Source organism: Brassica rapa, chromosome A01 (assembly GCF_000309985.2).
Source record: "Brassica rapa cultivar Chiifu-401-42 chromosome A01, CAAS_Brap_v3.01, whole genome shotgun sequence".
NCBI classification, from domain to species: domain Eukaryota; kingdom Viridiplantae; phylum Streptophyta; class Magnoliopsida; order Brassicales; family Brassicaceae; genus Brassica; species Brassica rapa.
In genome coordinates this window covers 28,041,123-28,057,386 of record NC_024795.2, presented here as the reverse complement: position 1 = coordinate 28,057,386, position 16,264 = coordinate 28,041,123, and the positions used below count along the sequence as shown (strand labels likewise).

Sequence of the window (16,264 nt, the reverse complement as noted above, 5' to 3'; positions counted from 1 at the left end):
TCAAGACAACATGTTAGTATATCATCTAACTATCAGTGAAATTTGATATTAATGTTATATTAGATACCCTATTTTCTTAAGCTTTTATTTCCATTTTATTTAGTATAGACATTAAATAGCCGTAAAAAAACTGCAGTTGAAGTCGTTTTCTTTATAATATATCAACTTGATCGTTTAAGCAATAATACAGCTTTCCTCATTTCTTCCCATTGATTACGATATCTGTTGGGATTTCGAAAGTTCATGTTCAACTCTATATTATCCTATTAATATGATATTGTCTACTTTTGGCTTAACAAGTAAAGCCACATAAATTTCTTTTTGGATTCATTTTCAAAAAAAATTGTACTAATTAAAATTGGATATCTCTTTATATATTAAACATGTTTTGTTTAATTTTCTGATGTGGGATTTATTTTGATATCTCACAATATGTACTAACTCAAACATAGTTTACAAACACGTATTCCATAAGATATGTATGATGCACATCTTATGGAATTGGCACGTGAGCGAGAAGAGAAGTGACATGTGATTAAAGTAGTGAAGGTGAAGGACGACTTGAAAGGTGGCGGCGGCTGAGAAAATGGAAATTTGTAGACGGTGTGGTGTGGCCAACAAGGAAGCCGACGCCTAAAAGCTATCCCAAAACCCATAGTGGTCCCAAAATCTGAAGATCACTATTCCTTCAACAATATCTTTATCAAACTTTGTTTAAAAATTAAAATCAATCTTAGCTAGATTGACATGTTGATGCTTCAAAGGTTTTTCTCCGATCATTATCTCATGGCAAATAGTTTAACGGTTAATAAATTGTCCTTCTTACTAATTTGAATTAAACTACCATGTTACATTAGTAACCTAATTGGTTATGTATGGCTGGCAGTTCACAGTTATTAGTTTGCATATAATCCTGATTTTTGTTTCAAAACTCCAGAATTGATGTTTGATCTGTCCTTAATACCAGACTTACCAGTAGCAAATAGCAGTAGTGAAATTTGATATTAAGTTAATCTTATTATTCACTGATTAAGATTACAGTTACTATTATAATCATAATTTTTTAATAATTGATCTTATTTTCTCTAGCTTCTATATATCCAGTTACTTTTCATATATATATCATTCTATTTCTTGTGGAGACCTTTTGTCTGGTCGCTATTGCGAGCTTTAAGGTAAAAAATTGACATTGAACTTCACATTATTTATGTGAAAATGCAGCCCAAATCTAAAAAATAAATCAACTAAAGGCGTAAGCTCCATTTATTTTCTTAACTCACACGTGGTTGATGTAATTTCCTTCATTGACCAGAAAACGATAAAAACTTTTCAAAGTCAAACTTGTGTTAGGGTTCATTCAGAAGAGACATGACAAAGAAGAAAACAGATTCAGATACATGGAATTGGACTTACCCGTGCGCCACATGGCAGTCGATGATTCGATAGGGTGGATAATATTCCATTGTTGAGCAAGACGACTCAATAGTCTTATGAAATATGAATGGTCAAGGTCAACGCGTCCTGAAACTTACACGTCGGCGTCAACGTGGCTTTCCGGTGGGTCCCATATTTTCTCACCTACATTAACAAAGCCATATCTAATCCAATCTGTTGCACACAAAAAAAAAATCTAATCCAATACAAGGGAAATACATTGTATCTGGAGACTTCCCTTTTTTCTTCACATGTTTCTACATAGAGAATATGCTTATGAGAGAGTATATATCAGCATGAGTGCATGACAACAATATACGAATAATGCTTTTCCAAATCTTATGGTTTTAGTATCTTATTTAACTTTACAAATTTGCATACTGACCCCGTAGAATCTGAAGATATAGTGGAAATTTTCAATATCTGGATTATTGAATATAAATACATAGTCATGTTTAACAAATCGTTTTTAGAATACTAGGCTAGATACATTCTCATAAAACAATCTTAGGTCGTCTCTTTGCGCGCTATCTATATAAATCTCACTTTTTACAAGCATTCACCAAGAATGATCTTATTGACTTTATTGGTTACGGATTTTTTATGATCAATATCATCCAAAGTCATATGGTGTGTATGTATGTCTATATATTGACCCACTCATTGGTTAAATTTTGATCAGTCGTCCTGTCAAAATGTTATCCAGACGTCTGCTATAACATATGTAACGAGGTGTATGTTTGGTTGATAACTACAAACGCACTACTTTTTATCATATATAACGCACGCATGCATATTTTCAAAATTAATAACATAGTAAAAAATCTAATTGTGTTACAACCAGTGTGTTACAACTTACAACTTCAGTCTTATAAATGAATGATTGTGAAACAGATTAACATGTACTTTGCTTATAGGTCGCTCGTTCATTTTTTCCTTTTATGGGCACAAACCATTTTTAGCCACAAAAGTCTACAGCCAAAAACCCATACTAACACGTGACAATTTAAAAATCAATTGAATTATCGCGTTATTAGAGAATCTATGACAATGGATCGAGACGCAATCCAATATTAAGCACATTAACGACTACCCAAATCAAGATATTGAAGCGATACATGAGTTATCCTTTTTTTTTTGTAACACATACTTTTCCATAAATAAAAAAGCCTCAGGCCCATAGTCGACCCACTAAGGGTTAGAAACAACTGAAACAGAAAGAGCGAGTTTGGCTAGGCGATCGGCTTCCACATTGGAAGACCGAGGAACATGAGCAAAAGAGATCTCGACAAACACAGAAGAGAGTTCTTGTATATCTTTGACGATACCAAAAATCTCTTTCACCTGTGCGTCGTTGTTGATAGCTCTGATGAGCGTTGAGTTGTCAGAGAGCATCCGGAGCTTGGAGAGCTCGAGCTTCACTGCGTCGATGATACCTGCACGGAGCGCCAGTGCTTCCGCAATAAGAGGGGAGTTTACCCTTCCTTGGGGTTTTGATCCTTGACTGATAGTGGTTCCCGATTCTTCTCTGATGATCCAGGCTAGTCCTGCTTTCTTCGACAGGGTGTCAAAGGCCGCATCTGATTTGCATGTCGGTATAGCCTCTTCGTTGGTTTGAATCCGGTGAGTCCTCCTTGCTTGTGTTAGTCCCTGCGTTGTTGGTAATTTCTGCGGTTGCGCATTGATCCATTCCCTTGCAAATCTTACAGCTTTTGTTGCGATTTCTTCAGGTGTGAGAGTTCTTTTCTCAAACAGTAGTGTATTCCGAGCTGTCCAAAGAACCCAACACATCCATGGGAGGATAGTGGTGGAGACCCCTGTAGGGGGGAGGCAAATCAAACGTCTACAGGCTATGACCGCTTTTTTGAAGTCTGTCTCCGTAGCTAGGTGAACTCCTTGTCTTAACGGGATTAGCTTCCAGACTTTTTGAGCAAAAGGGCAATTAAAAAAGATGTGCATTGCGGATTCTGTACCCTTGCATCTGATACATAGCGCCTCTGGTTGGATTCCGCGTCTTCGCAGGTTCTCTCCAAGTGGGATCGCCTCTTGGATGATTGACCACATGAACAATTGCACCTTAGGTGAGCATTTTGCATTCCAGATGTCCTTTATCCAGTCAAAAACGTCTGCACTATGTTCTTGTATACGCTGAGTTCTCATTGCTGCTGTATAGTAACCTGATTTGGTGGTGTATTTGCCTGAGTGTAGCGGTTGCCATACATGGATGTCCTCTGTGGTCGGATGTCCTGGATTGAGCAGCTGGATCTCCTTTGCCATCAGAGGTAAAAGCGCTTCGACTTTACTCTTATTCCACTTCATGTCAGACGTTAGGAGGTCGGAGACCGTTAGGTCCAAAGCTGATTCTTGTACAGGTCCATATGGCTTAGTGTTCTTATCTAAAGATATCCAAGAATCTTTCCACACCTTAGTTGATAAGCCATTCCCTAGTGCCTTGCCCACATTATCTCTTAGTAACTCTCGACCATGTAAGATGCTCCTCCAACCATGAGAACACACTGCGGGAACTGAAACTTCCATGAGTTATCCTTTTAAATGATAATTCATATTATTACCAATCTAGGAAATTTTTGTATTTATGGGTTCCGTGGTACCTTTGGACATAAAAAGATGTTTATGTTTTGTCTGTCCCGTCGTAAGTTGATTGATACCCGCTTGAAATTTGCCATACCTTAGCAACCACTTGTTTGTTTATCTGTTTTTTGTGCTTATCTTTCTATCAATTTTGAAATTGTAAGTTAGAAACGTTAATCATTCTAAAACGATTTCATCTTTCTCATATAGCTTATTGTATTGTAGGGTTTGTGAGCTTTTACTACGAATGTTAGCATAAATTTACAGATATCTTTCCATGGTGGGCATATTTGGCTGTACACAACTATACATTTGTATTTACGTGTATATATGGTTATGTATAATTCATTTGACCTTCGTATTTCGAATTGTTTTTAGAATAAATTCAATCTATTTTACATAACAGCTTAGACCTTTCAAGAAGTAACATGAGATATAACATGGATATGTACATATGTATATACCTACAAACATTTTATGTACACTATATATATATATATATATATATCAACTTTGTGTGCTTAGTTTTCTATGTTTCCAGATTGCATTTTTTTTTTTGAATAAATTCCAGATTGCATATTTACTGTTGGTTGCGAGTTACAAATCACGAAAGAGACCTTTCATATCCATAAGATCACTATTTTTGTTGTTCCATATAACTATTCTTAAGCAATAACACATTTACAGATTGGAGATAAGACCGTGTTAGCTAATAAATTAACTAGACAATTCGATGCACGTTATATAGTGACGGTCCCATCTCATTCTAGGTTATTCAAACACAAACGTTAAGTACTAAACCCACATGCTTCATTTCTCGTGGTTAGGCAGCTAAAATGAACACTAAAGATAATTAAGTAGTTCTTAAAGTTGTGAAAATGTTAACTTTTCCCATTTTCTTTTTTCTTCACTAAAGTAATACAAATAAAACTCTCGCCTAGTATAATTTGATAATTTAAATGCATTCGTATTGCCATTCTAGCACGAATTATTTACTTATTTGGAAATATTTTCCTTTAAAAAAGATTCGAGTTTATGTTTTTAAAATCAAGTAATCAAATTTTAAACCAGTTAACGTTGCTGTGTTTGATGATTACTATTTATTTACTGTGCGATACGAGGACGTATTAGGATGCATAGAGACGTACAAGGACTTTCGAGCTAAAGCCCACCCACGCGAACACGATAAGCCCACCCACTTCACGTCAAGTGTTTAAATGGGCCTTTCTTTCACAAACCCGTTCTGTTATCTCTATGCGCGCGCCGGTGAGCAACTAAAAATTGCCGGTTATCATCGTCATCATCGGCGATAATGAACATAGTCGCATTGCTCGTAAAGGTCGCCGGTCTCTTCGCCACGATCACCGTCGGAGCCAACGCATTCTCCTACACTCGTTTCCGTCGCCGTAATCTCGGGAAGATTCGCTCCCCAATCGACGAATCTAAAGAAGTCCTCGCCGATTTCAATTCACACGGTACGACTGCGTTTCGTTATTACCGTGTGCGTCTTCTTCCTTATGTTATATATGTTGTGCCTTGACAGTTGTTATATAAGTGCGAGGCTTGTCTCATTTCCAAACAAAACTTCCATGTCTGAAACTTTCTTGTCTTTTTGAAAAATGGTTTCTTTCTAATTCAAAATCTTCCTTCTTGTCTTTATGTTTGCGCCTTGACGGTTCTTTTTTATTACACTATAAGGGCGAAGCTTGTCTCATCACAAAACAAAACTTCCATGTCTGAAACTTTCTTGTCTTTTTGAAAAATGGTTTCTTTCTAATTCAAAATCGTCCTTCTTGTCTTTGTGTTTGAGCCTTGACGGTTCTTTAACTTCTTTTTATTACACTAAAGTGCGAGGCTTGCCTCATCACAAAACAAAACTTCCATGTCTGAAACTTTCTTGTCTTTTTGAAAAATGGTTTCTTTCTAATTCAAAATCTTCCTTCTTGTCTTTGTGTTTGAGCCTTGACGGTTCTTTTTTATTACACTAAGTGTGAAGCTTGTCTCATCTCAAACAAAATTCCCTGTCTGAAACTTTCCTGTCTTTTTTGAAAATGGTTTCTTTCTAATTCATAATCTTCTACAAATTGAATTGAATTAATGTATAAAACTGAATCCGAAAGTGTTAACATTATCTTGATGATTGAATCACAATCTGTTTCAGAACACAAGGAGGGAAAGTTCTTCTTTGGATTAGCAACTGCACCTGCTCATTCAGAAGACGAGCTCGATGACGCTTGGCTCCAGTTCGCAAAAGAAACACCATCTTCAGCATCAGACGCAGTGCCAGGCTCAGAAGCTGCTAATAGGAAGAAGATTAAGCTTGCCGTGGGAGCTATAACAAAAGGGCTGGCCAAGAACAAACATATAAAAGAAGTTAAAGCAGCTTCTGCCGATGATAAGCCACCCGCTAACAATGTAGCTGCCTGGCACAACGCTCCTCACGCGTGAGCCTTCATAGTTACCATCACTTATCTCTGTCTTAGGGGCTGAAACTGAGATGGTTTTTAAATTTGTTTTCAGGGAGGATAGGCTCATGTTTTGGTCAGATCCTGACAAAGAAGTGAAGCTAGCTAAAGAAACTGGCGTTACTGTCTTTAGAATGGGAATCGATTGGTCTAGGATCATGCCTAAAGAGCCTACCGAAGGGATCAAGGAAGCAGTGAGTTCAACAAAGCTTTAAATAAACAAAGCTTCTAGTAGAGAAAGAGTCTTTACATCATTGTGCTTTTTATAGGTTGACTACGAGGCCTTAGAACACTATAAATGGATACTCAACAGAGTCCGTTCAAACGGGATGAAGGTGATGCTAACGCTCTTCCATCATTCATTGCCACCGTGGGCTGCTGATTACGGCGGCTGGAAAATAGAGAAGACGGTTGACTACTTCATGGACTTCACAAGGTTGACTTTCTCTCTTCAAAATGAGCTTTCATGGAGAATTAATGATCATCTTTTGTATAACATTGCCAGGCTTGTTGTGGACTCCATGTTCGAATTGGTAGACTCTTGGGTAACCTTTAACGAACCACACGTCTTCACCTTGCTTACCTACATGTGCGGATCTTGGCCCGGTAACAACCCTGATTTTATGGAGATGGCTACGTCTACTCTGCCCATGGGTGTGTTCCATAGAGTGTTACATTATATGGGCGTTGCTCACTCAAAGGCCTATGACTACATCCACTCGAAAATGCTAGTTTTTTCCCCTCCTTTTTCTTTTAAAAAATAGATTTAAAAAACTGCATTAATTATTAATATTAATAGTCTTTATCTCTTACTTTGGCAGTTGCTTGAAGAAGCCTTTGGTAGGGATAGCGCACCACGTGTCCTTTATTCGACCATATGGTCTCTTTGATACAGGGGCAGTTACTATTAGTAACTCCCTCACTGTATATCCTTACATTGATAGCATTAGTAAGAAGCTGGATTTCATAGGCATCAACTACTACGGACAGGTAAGGGGAAAACACATATAGCTATTAGGCCTTTTAAGTTAAGATCATAATATTAGTTTTTCTCTAATCAGGAATCAGTGTGTGGTGTTGGAATAAAGCTTGTGGAGACTGATGAGTACAGTGAATCTGGAAGAGGGATATATCCTGATGGTCTCTACCGAGTGTTGTTGATGCTCCACGAGAGATACAAACATTTGAAAATTCCTTTTATTGTTACGGAAAATGGTGTGTCTGATGAGACTGATGTGATTCGGCGGCCTTACCTGATTGAGCATCTACTTGCTCTTTATGCTGCAATGTTAAAGGTTTTTTTGTCCTTGCAACTCTCTGAATCGTTCATACGTTTATTCGTTGTTAGCTTATAGTATTTGGTTGCGTTGTTGTGAAGGCCTGCGGATTTTGTACGAAGTACGAACGGAACTGGAATTTTGGTTTTCGGTTTGGTTTTGGTTTTGAGTTCGGTTTGGTAGGTTTTGAAAAATGACCGAAAATAACCAAAATTATCGAACCGAACTAACCAAATATAATCAAATTTAACCCAAAAACCAAATTTAGTCGAAAATAAAAGAAAATTATACCGAATTTTAACCAAAAACCAAAAAAATGGGTTATTTTAAAAATAAAATTTAAAACCAAAATTAAAAAAAAAAACAAACCAAACCGGTTTTTCGGTTCACTTCGGTGAGATTGTGGCTGAACTGAATAAACTGAACCAAAACGGCAGGCCTAGTTTTGAGCCTGCGTACCATAACAGCACTAGGTGTTACCATATCTCACTGTTTTGTGGCTTTTACGACAGGGTGTTCCGGTGCTTGGTTACATATTCTGGACTGTTTCAGACAACTGGGAATGGGCTGATGGATATGGTCCTAAATTTGGACTTGTTGCGGTTGACAGATCCAATAATCTAGCCCGAACACTTCGGCCATCGTACCATCTCTTTTCCAAGGTCTATCATTATCACCACAACTCTTGAGATCATCACATTGCTTTTCTACTCACATGGCTTTTGTGTTCCTACTCTCTAGATAGTGAAAAGCGGAAAAATCACACGTAAGGATCGGTCACTTGCATGGAACGAGCTCCAAAAAGCTGCTAAATCAGGAAAGCTACGGCCATTCTACAGGGCTGTTGATAATCATGGTCTAATGTACGCAGGTTAGTTACAACCTCCACCTTTTAAGTTTCTTTTTAACCTTGTCCTGTTTCTAACTTACTTTACGAGGCTTTGTTTGTTTTAAAAGATGGTCTAGACAAGCCTCAGTGGAGACCGTACGTTGACCGTGACTGGCGGTTTGGTCACTACCAAGTGGAGGGTCTTCAAGACCCGCTGAGCCGCGTCGCTCGAGTGCTTCTGATATGGCCGCTTATCATGAACAAGAGGATAAGAAAAGTTAAGGTCAAGCATACAGATGAAACTGGGGCCGCTTATGCCTCACCCTTTAACTAGATGAAGAGATTAGAAACCGAGTAAACGTGCTTAAGAATGGTAAGGAGACAGCTAATAGCTACGGGTGGTCATTAAGAGGACCATTAACTTGACTTGTTTATAGATTTGCTAAAAATGTTTGATGTGAATTTTCTGAATATATATCCAATGAAAGAAATGAGTATTCATTCATTAATCTTCTATTTCAACACCATCACCATCGTCTTCCTCCGCTGTGTTCTCAGTTTCTTCTTTAAATAGTTCTTTGTTCCCCATGAGTTGTTCATATAACTACCAAAACCAAGATGTGTTACATAACATAATCAAATATCATATATAACTTAGTTGAGATTTGAGAAGGGTGGAGCCTTTACTAACCTTCATGGCTGATTCCACAATCTCATTATAGTTCAAATTTCCATCTGGACTAGACGTGGAACTGATTTCACCTCCAAATTCACCCTGATCCCAAATCCAAATCAAAACTTTGATTTAGTGAAAAAATAATACTATGAGGAGATTAATATGTAAATCACATTCCACACCTTGACAAGCTCTTGCACATACAGTGCTCTCCAGATTACAACAGGTTTTGTAACAGCAGTGTCATTCTCAGCTATTGAATCGGTCTGAAGATCCTCAGGAACCTGCGGTCTAATGAGAGTACTTATGGCTGATAGAACCGCTGTTTTCCCTTGATTATCGTCACCACACACAGTTGAAAGATATAAAGCATGTCTGCAACCAAATGAATAACTCAGGGACCAATGGAAGAGATGTTAAGAATCATCTTTGACGGAACCACAACTTACATGTCAGGTGGACAAACCGCTAAACCACTACCAAGCTGCAGAACCCGAACCGCGGTTAACTGTTCAGGAAACAAACCTAAAAGAAACAAAAACTTTCAATAAACAAATGACAATATACATAAACAACTTAGTGAGTCTTCAAAATTTATCTTACTCTTAGGTGGATATACAACAAGAGCGTTTGATATATCAGCTTTCACAGAACCTCTAATGATACATATCCCTCTAGCAATTTTCTCCTTACTGCTTACCGCCTTTGGGACAAGAACACGAAGAGTTTCCTTCTGTTGATCTGTCAATGACGGTAAGGACTCCACTCCAACAGTTATACTCGGATCCAGAACCAGCTTTTGGCTGAATATCTCTTGACCAGAAGCGAGTCTAACACCTTTGTAACCCCCAGTTTCCTGCAAGAATCAATTGTTTAAGAAACAAACCAATTAAAGATAACTTTGGTTTACAACAACCAACTCTCACTTACCTTATCTAGAAGCAGAGAAGTAACAGGCATCCGGAGAACCTGTTCACACATTAAAACACATTCTTAGTAAACAGCTACCCATAGCAACACAGTACATTAATGCAGAAACATACATAGATGCATCCTTTGACAGCGGCTCGACGGCAAAAGGCTTGTGGAAGCTCTCCTTGTCCATACATTGGGTACATCAACGCCCCATGTGCGTTTGAAAATCTGAAGTAAAAGGGTTACAAGATTAATTCACTTTTAAGTATAACCAATATTAAAAAAATCGCTCGGCGGTGGTTAGACACCTTATAGAGGATTATTGTTTAGGCGGGCGCCAAAAAAAAAAGCCCTAGACCAACAAATGTGAATGAAACGAATGAGAAAGACAAAACTATGAATGACCTGCTAATAGATGTAATGTACAGAGCCAATCTATCTATGCCCTCTTTGGTCTTGAGTACATGTTCACAGGTTTCTTCAATATTGTCTTGATCATGATCTAGCATTGCAATGCCATACAAGATGATCTTACACACAAGAATAAGAAGCCTTATCATTTGCAAAGACATTTTTTGAGAAACAAAAGCTCTGAAGAAGGAGGCTATACGATTTGATTTTTTGTGGCAAACGCATCTTTGACAAGAACTCTACAAAAGGACTCTCCATGTCTTCCTCCGACATCACCTTAACAGCTGTCTGATCGTGTTCGGTTGAGGAAGAAGCCAAGTGTGTTTGTACAAGCTTGAAGAACTTCATGAGCTGATTCTTCTCCAACAGAGTCAACCCCTTGTCCTTGAATATAGCCCCTCTCGAATCCGGGACGTTCCTCAGATCTCCGCTAGAATCACCGACGAAGCTGGCGTCGACGCTCTTGAACTCAACGTAGTTGTTTGATCCTGACTTCAGCATTAGGTTGATGGACTCGTCGGCGCAGAAGACAGCTCTGGGACCGCACAAGTCGATGTTAAAGGTTCTTGAGTGTTGTTCGAGTGTCTCCGGTTCGAAGGTGGAGATCTCGACGGAGGAGTATAAGGATCGGTTGACGAGGTCCACGGAGAGGAAGTCATGAGTGTTGGAGGGAGGAGGAGGGAGGGAGTTTGAGTTAAGGAAAGAAGTGAGATCGGGGAGAGAGAGGGAGGCGAAGTGAGAGCCGTAGAAGGGGTTGGGATCGAGGTGGAGAACTGAGCTACTACCGGAGGAGGAAGCTGCGGCGGCGAGGATGGATGAGGGAACTCCGGTGCCGACGATGATGAGATCGTAGGTGGTAGGATCAAGCGGCGGATAGGGAGGGAGGTCAGACATGGTGGCTTGAACCAATGTGTATCGAACTCACAATGGTAAGAGATGATGGGACTATTTATTATAAACTGATTTTGGAAAAATTTGGTAATACAGATTAACGTATTATCGTGAAACAACACATTGACCTTGTTCATATATATAAAATAAATAAAATATACACACATTGTATGCATCTCTATCTCTCTGACTCTGAACTTCTTCTATCTTCTTCGTATGTCTAACCATATTGCGTAGTTCTGAGATGAATTCTCTATCACATAATATCATCCACGTTGGTCTGGTTCAGACGTGCTTCACACCTGTTTTTCCCATGAAATAATAATAAAACGTGAGATGACGACATTCGAGCTTTTTTACCTTAGTGAGTTCAAGCAACAAGAACAGCTTCTTCCATACAAAAACAGAGACTGGAGTTTTGTTTACTGACCATTTTTTGGGGGATTTGGATGAGAACAAACGAGAAAAAGTAGAGACAAGTGCAGATTATGATTCCTGAGATCGTGTTGTAGACAAGGCGCTTGTCATCTTTGGTTGGTATGAAGGCTGTTTTCAATGTGTTGGTAAGCTCAAATAGCCTATAAGAGACCTGAAACAGAGCAACAAAACGCCAATCACTTTCTTTATTTCTTTCATTATCTCATTTTGGCTTTTAAATTGTTTGTAGCAGAGTTTTCTTACAGCAACGTAAATGGAAGTTGTGAGCATGAAGTTCAACAATGGGTATTCCGGGATTAGAGAGAGTAGCAATTTGGGTTGACCATCAGGAACTCCAGATCTGTGGGGTCAATGTAATATGTTCATTAGAGAAACTTCACAGCTCAATGACAACAAGACTAATATTAAGAGCTTAACCATCGACTTCCAACTTAATCTGCACTTGAGAACATTAAAAAGAAGAAAGAACGGTGACATACCTGAGCCATATATGAAACTGGGAGATATATGTCTCCAGTGTTATCTTCCCAAGCCACCTGAAAGTTCATACACAAATTTAGTTTTCTTGAAACTGGAGGACGAGTTTATCTATCGACTTACGCGAGAAGGGTCAAACTGTAGCCGCGGAAAGACTGGGTGATGTTCCGGAGACAGATATAAACACTGAAAGAAAAGATACACAAGTTAGAACTGGCTTTTAGTAGATCCACTGTATAAACAGCTTTGAGAGAAGAAGTGAAATACGTTATTGGAATCCAAGAGGTGTAAGGATGATATTTGTTGTAAGTTAGCTTGTCCATCTTGTATATGTACTCGAACCAAAAATATCCCACCTAAAAGTTTCATTTTAACAAAGATACAGATTAGCTGGAAGCATAATCTCTTCAACCTGAAAGATAGTGAAGTGATGACTTGTTATACCGTAAGCGCTACAAGTGCCACAGTTGTTTTGACAGCCATCCTGAACTTCATCTCAGCTTCCTCCAGTTTATCCATCCAACTTTCAACCTACAAGATACATAAAATTACAGTGAGTCTTTCTCACTTCGCTACCCTACCTGTGAACAGAGTTTATATGATGTGAAGATCAAGTGTGAGTAGTGGGAACTTACAGTTGGGTGGTAGTATGCATATAGCATCCCGATTATCCATATGTACCGATCAAGGCCCGAGCGGAAATGCCACTCATGCAAGAGGGGAAGCTGCGGTTTTGCCGGATCATTGTAACCTGTGGTTTTTTGAGTTTTAAAATCAGTTGTCTTGTGACCACATTTATTATCCATGGGAAGCAAAGATTAAGGTTTTCACTAACCCATTAGGAACGTAAATGGACTCCAGATCCATTCAAAAACACCAGGAATCTCCCAAACGATAATAACAACAGCGAAGCAGGCAACCATTTTGGCAGCTATGACTGAGCCCATCTCATTATATTTGTTCATAATACCAAGTGCTCCGTAGACCATCAGAGTAAAAAGAGTGTGCATCGGGCATATGTAGTATAGCATGTAACTGTTGTTGAGGACGATGCAGGAGAATATAACCAGGAAATTTAGCCGCCACATCATCTGTAGAAACAAGCGCATGTAAGAATTTAGAAGCTAGATATAAGAAAAGAAAAAAGAAACAGGGAGGACATAGCTGTTACCTGTGCAAACCTTGCAAGGCTAAAGTCCTTGCGAATGTAATAATATGAAAAATTCCCAAATCCAGTCATCCATACATAGCAAGCAATGAAAACACGGATCGCATTATAGTACTCCGCAGCAGCAAAGTAGTGGTACATCAAAAAGAGGACCTACAACACCAGGAAAAGAAAACAGTGATGAGCTAACAGCAAATGAAAATGCAAATTAAGCACTGAGAACGAAATGCTTCTTTGAAAGCTGAAATAATCTTCCCAGTTGATACATCAACAGACATGTAAGGGCAAGCCACTAGCATAAAAGATAAATGACAAACCTGCATCCAGCCTTTCCACTCCTCTGTTTGATGCCTATTCAAGTACATGATGGATTTTCCGTTGAATGCTGATTTATCACTATGTATGGTGAAGGAAGTTATTGCCGAAACAATGATGAGAAGGAAGTAAAGGAACAGAAAGAGATCCCGGTTGTAACTCTGCATCAAAAGATAAAACAATATAAACCTCAGTCACATAGAAGCACCAAGCAGGTTTATTCACCAGGACGCATCTAATGCACAGTCTTACGGAATCTAAATCTTTCCATATAACATAAGACCAAGTTGAATGATAAAAAGTAAGATGTTGCTGCACAATGTATACCCTATGTAACTAGATAAACCATTCCCTAATCTACTAAGCAGAGTTTCGTATAATATATTATAATAAACATCACCTTCTTGGATGAATTGAATACATCAGTGCGGTCACATACGTAAAAGTATCCCATAAGTACCGCAAACTCAATTCTGCATACAAAACAAAATAATATTAAAAGAATGAACCTTTGAACTCTACTCTATAAAACAGACCCAAAAGACTCACATTGCTCTCAACGTCAGCCTATTCTCAACCAGAAAGGACTCATCCAAGAGAACAAACCTGCGTAAACCCCCAAAATAAGCATCAAGAAAACAACAACAACAAACAAAGACTACTGGAGAGAAGTAATGTATAACCTAATGAGAGGAGAATGCACAGAGGAAGCCTTGGCTTTGGGAGAAGCCGCTTGAAGACCACCTCCATCTTCTATCAACAAAGCTTTATCATCTTCTTCTTCTTTCACAAACTCTTTCCCAATCTCCACCAAATTAACATCAGAATGCCTACTAATGAAAAATCAAATTCAAAATCAAATTAAAAAAAAAAACGATTTTAATTCAACAACATACGCTTTGGCGGAGGAGACGGAGTGTTTTGTGTAGTGGAGATACTCGGCGTATAGCCACGCGGCGATCACCGGTACAATCCCTAGCACCACCGACATCTACAATTTACCAAAAACGAGAACCAAATCAAACAAAGATCTAAATTCAAACGAGATGAAGAGTAAACACGTACGAGCCCAGGGGTAATAGGGCTTGACATCGCCATCTCCGATGATCAGAACGGATTCAAACTCCCACACAGTTCGCGTCGCTCCAGAAACCAGATCTGGTGGTAGATCTCGTGATCGAATCGAGAAGAGAGAACAGTGAATGAGGATAAGACTGGATCAAGGAGAAGAGAGATCGTCGAATCCTCCTCTCTCGCTCGTCCCTTGTATAATACTATATACCTCTCTGACTCAGAGAAGATTCACGAGAGCGACAGTATAGAGAGATCGTCGAATCCTCCTCTCTCGCGACAGTATAGCTATTTCTATACATTTTTTAAAATAAAATTACTAACCGACAAAATTTAAACTGGAGAACTTTTCACCAAAATTATGAAACAGCATTTTTGGTTTTTTTTTGGCAAAAATTCTCTTAGATATCTAATTTTGTCACAAAAATAGTCTTTTTTTATTTTAAAATTTTTATTTTTTATTTTTTATTTTTAAAAATTTGAAATCATATCCCAAAACTCCACCTCTACTCTAAATCATAAGTCTATATTAGTTAACTCTAAGGTAAAAATGTACTTTTACCTTTTAATAAAATTTATTTTGGTCATTTTCTTCATTGATAGCTATTTTTGTAACAAAAACTTTAAAAAAATTATGGTAGAAAATTTTTCTTTTTTTTTATGATCTTCTATCAATTTGGGGAGCCATTATAGGATATGATTTTTTGGCATAGATTCAAATATATGTGTTGGTTTTTTTTGACATAGATACAAATATATGTGTTAGTGAACTTGAGATTCTAAAATAAATAATGAAAACGTGTTAAAAAAGATTGGTAAGGAGCCAAGATTATAATAGATACATTTTTGATTGTTTTTACTATCGAGTAGATTGGTACATTCTGATTCCCTAAACATCTTTGAGTATACGTATATAAGAAAGAGATATTTGTGGACGAGATTTTGAGTGTAGCAATTATGAAGGATACTTTTACGTATTGTTCCTCATTGTGTGTATGAATGTAGAGTTTGAAACCTTATCGATCTCATTGCACTCAAGAGATTATATGACATGATGCTCATTGGTGAAGAGTGTGTCGTATGATCAATGATCAACCACCTTACTTTTTTCTTATTTTTTGGTAAAAAATGTTACAATTTTATACTAATTTTCAGAGTTTTTGACAGAAGGTACAAGTAAGTGATAATTGATCAACCACCTAACTTTTTAGTGGGTTATTTGTTCTTGATCTAAACCAACTTGAGTCTAATAATTATGAGCTTGATGCGAAGCGTGCGTGTGTGTGTGTGTATTCAATATCTCTT

At 38.0% G+C, this 16,264-nt stretch overlaps 3 protein-coding genes across 4 annotated transcripts; 1 reads left to right on the top strand and 2 right to left on the bottom strand.

The window, feature by feature from the left end:
• Window positions 1–5,098: 5,098 nt before the first annotated feature.
• On the top strand, window positions 5,099–9,102 carry LOC103849855 (galactolipid galactosyltransferase SFR2, chloroplastic). Its single transcript, XM_009126570.3, has 10 exons — window positions 5,099–5,501; window positions 6,188–6,470; window positions 6,547–6,685; window positions 6,761–6,927; window positions 6,997–7,218; window positions 7,313–7,481; window positions 7,553–7,786; window positions 8,281–8,430; window positions 8,510–8,639; window positions 8,726–9,102. Exons 1-10 carry the CDS (start codon window positions 5,339–5,341, stop codon window positions 8,929–8,931), a joined length of 1,863 nt encoding a protein of 620 aa, XP_009124818.1. The 5' UTR covers window positions 5,099–5,338; the 3' UTR covers window positions 8,932–9,102.
• LOC103849864 (rab escort protein 1) lies at window positions 8,997–11,546 on the bottom strand. The gene is made up of 9 exons (XM_033290882.1): window positions 10,799–11,546; window positions 10,594–10,719; window positions 10,317–10,416; window positions 10,204–10,242; window positions 9,877–10,129; window positions 9,723–9,798; window positions 9,456–9,648; window positions 9,289–9,372; window positions 8,997–9,201 (listed from the first exon to the last, which is right to left on the bottom strand). Exons 1-9 carry the CDS (start codon window positions 11,491–11,493, stop codon window positions 9,103–9,105), a joined length of 1,665 nt encoding a protein of 554 aa, XP_033146773.1. The 5' UTR covers window positions 11,494–11,546; the 3' UTR covers window positions 8,997–9,102.
• Window positions 11,537–15,250, bottom strand: LOC103849876 (protein REDUCED WALL ACETYLATION 2). Of its 2 annotated transcripts, none has more exons than XM_009126588.3 (16): window positions 14,954–15,250; window positions 14,785–14,879; window positions 14,572–14,721; window positions 14,438–14,494; window positions 14,289–14,361; window positions 13,891–14,049; window positions 13,577–13,726; window positions 13,241–13,496; window positions 13,041–13,156; window positions 12,850–12,936; window positions 12,673–12,761; window positions 12,529–12,591; window positions 12,408–12,464; window positions 12,172–12,268; window positions 11,921–12,079; window positions 11,537–11,792 (listed from the first exon to the last, which is right to left on the bottom strand). In XM_009126588.3, exons 1-16 carry the CDS (start codon window positions 14,984–14,986, stop codon window positions 11,787–11,789), a joined length of 1,647 nt encoding a protein of 548 aa, XP_009124836.1. In that variant the 5' UTR covers window positions 14,987–15,250; the 3' UTR covers window positions 11,537–11,786. The 2 variants fall into 2 exon arrangements, with proteins under 2 accessions (XP_009124836.1, XP_009124844.1); XM_009126596.3 differs by having other exon boundaries at window positions 14,572–14,718.
• Window positions 15,251–16,264: the final 1,014 nt, after the last annotated feature.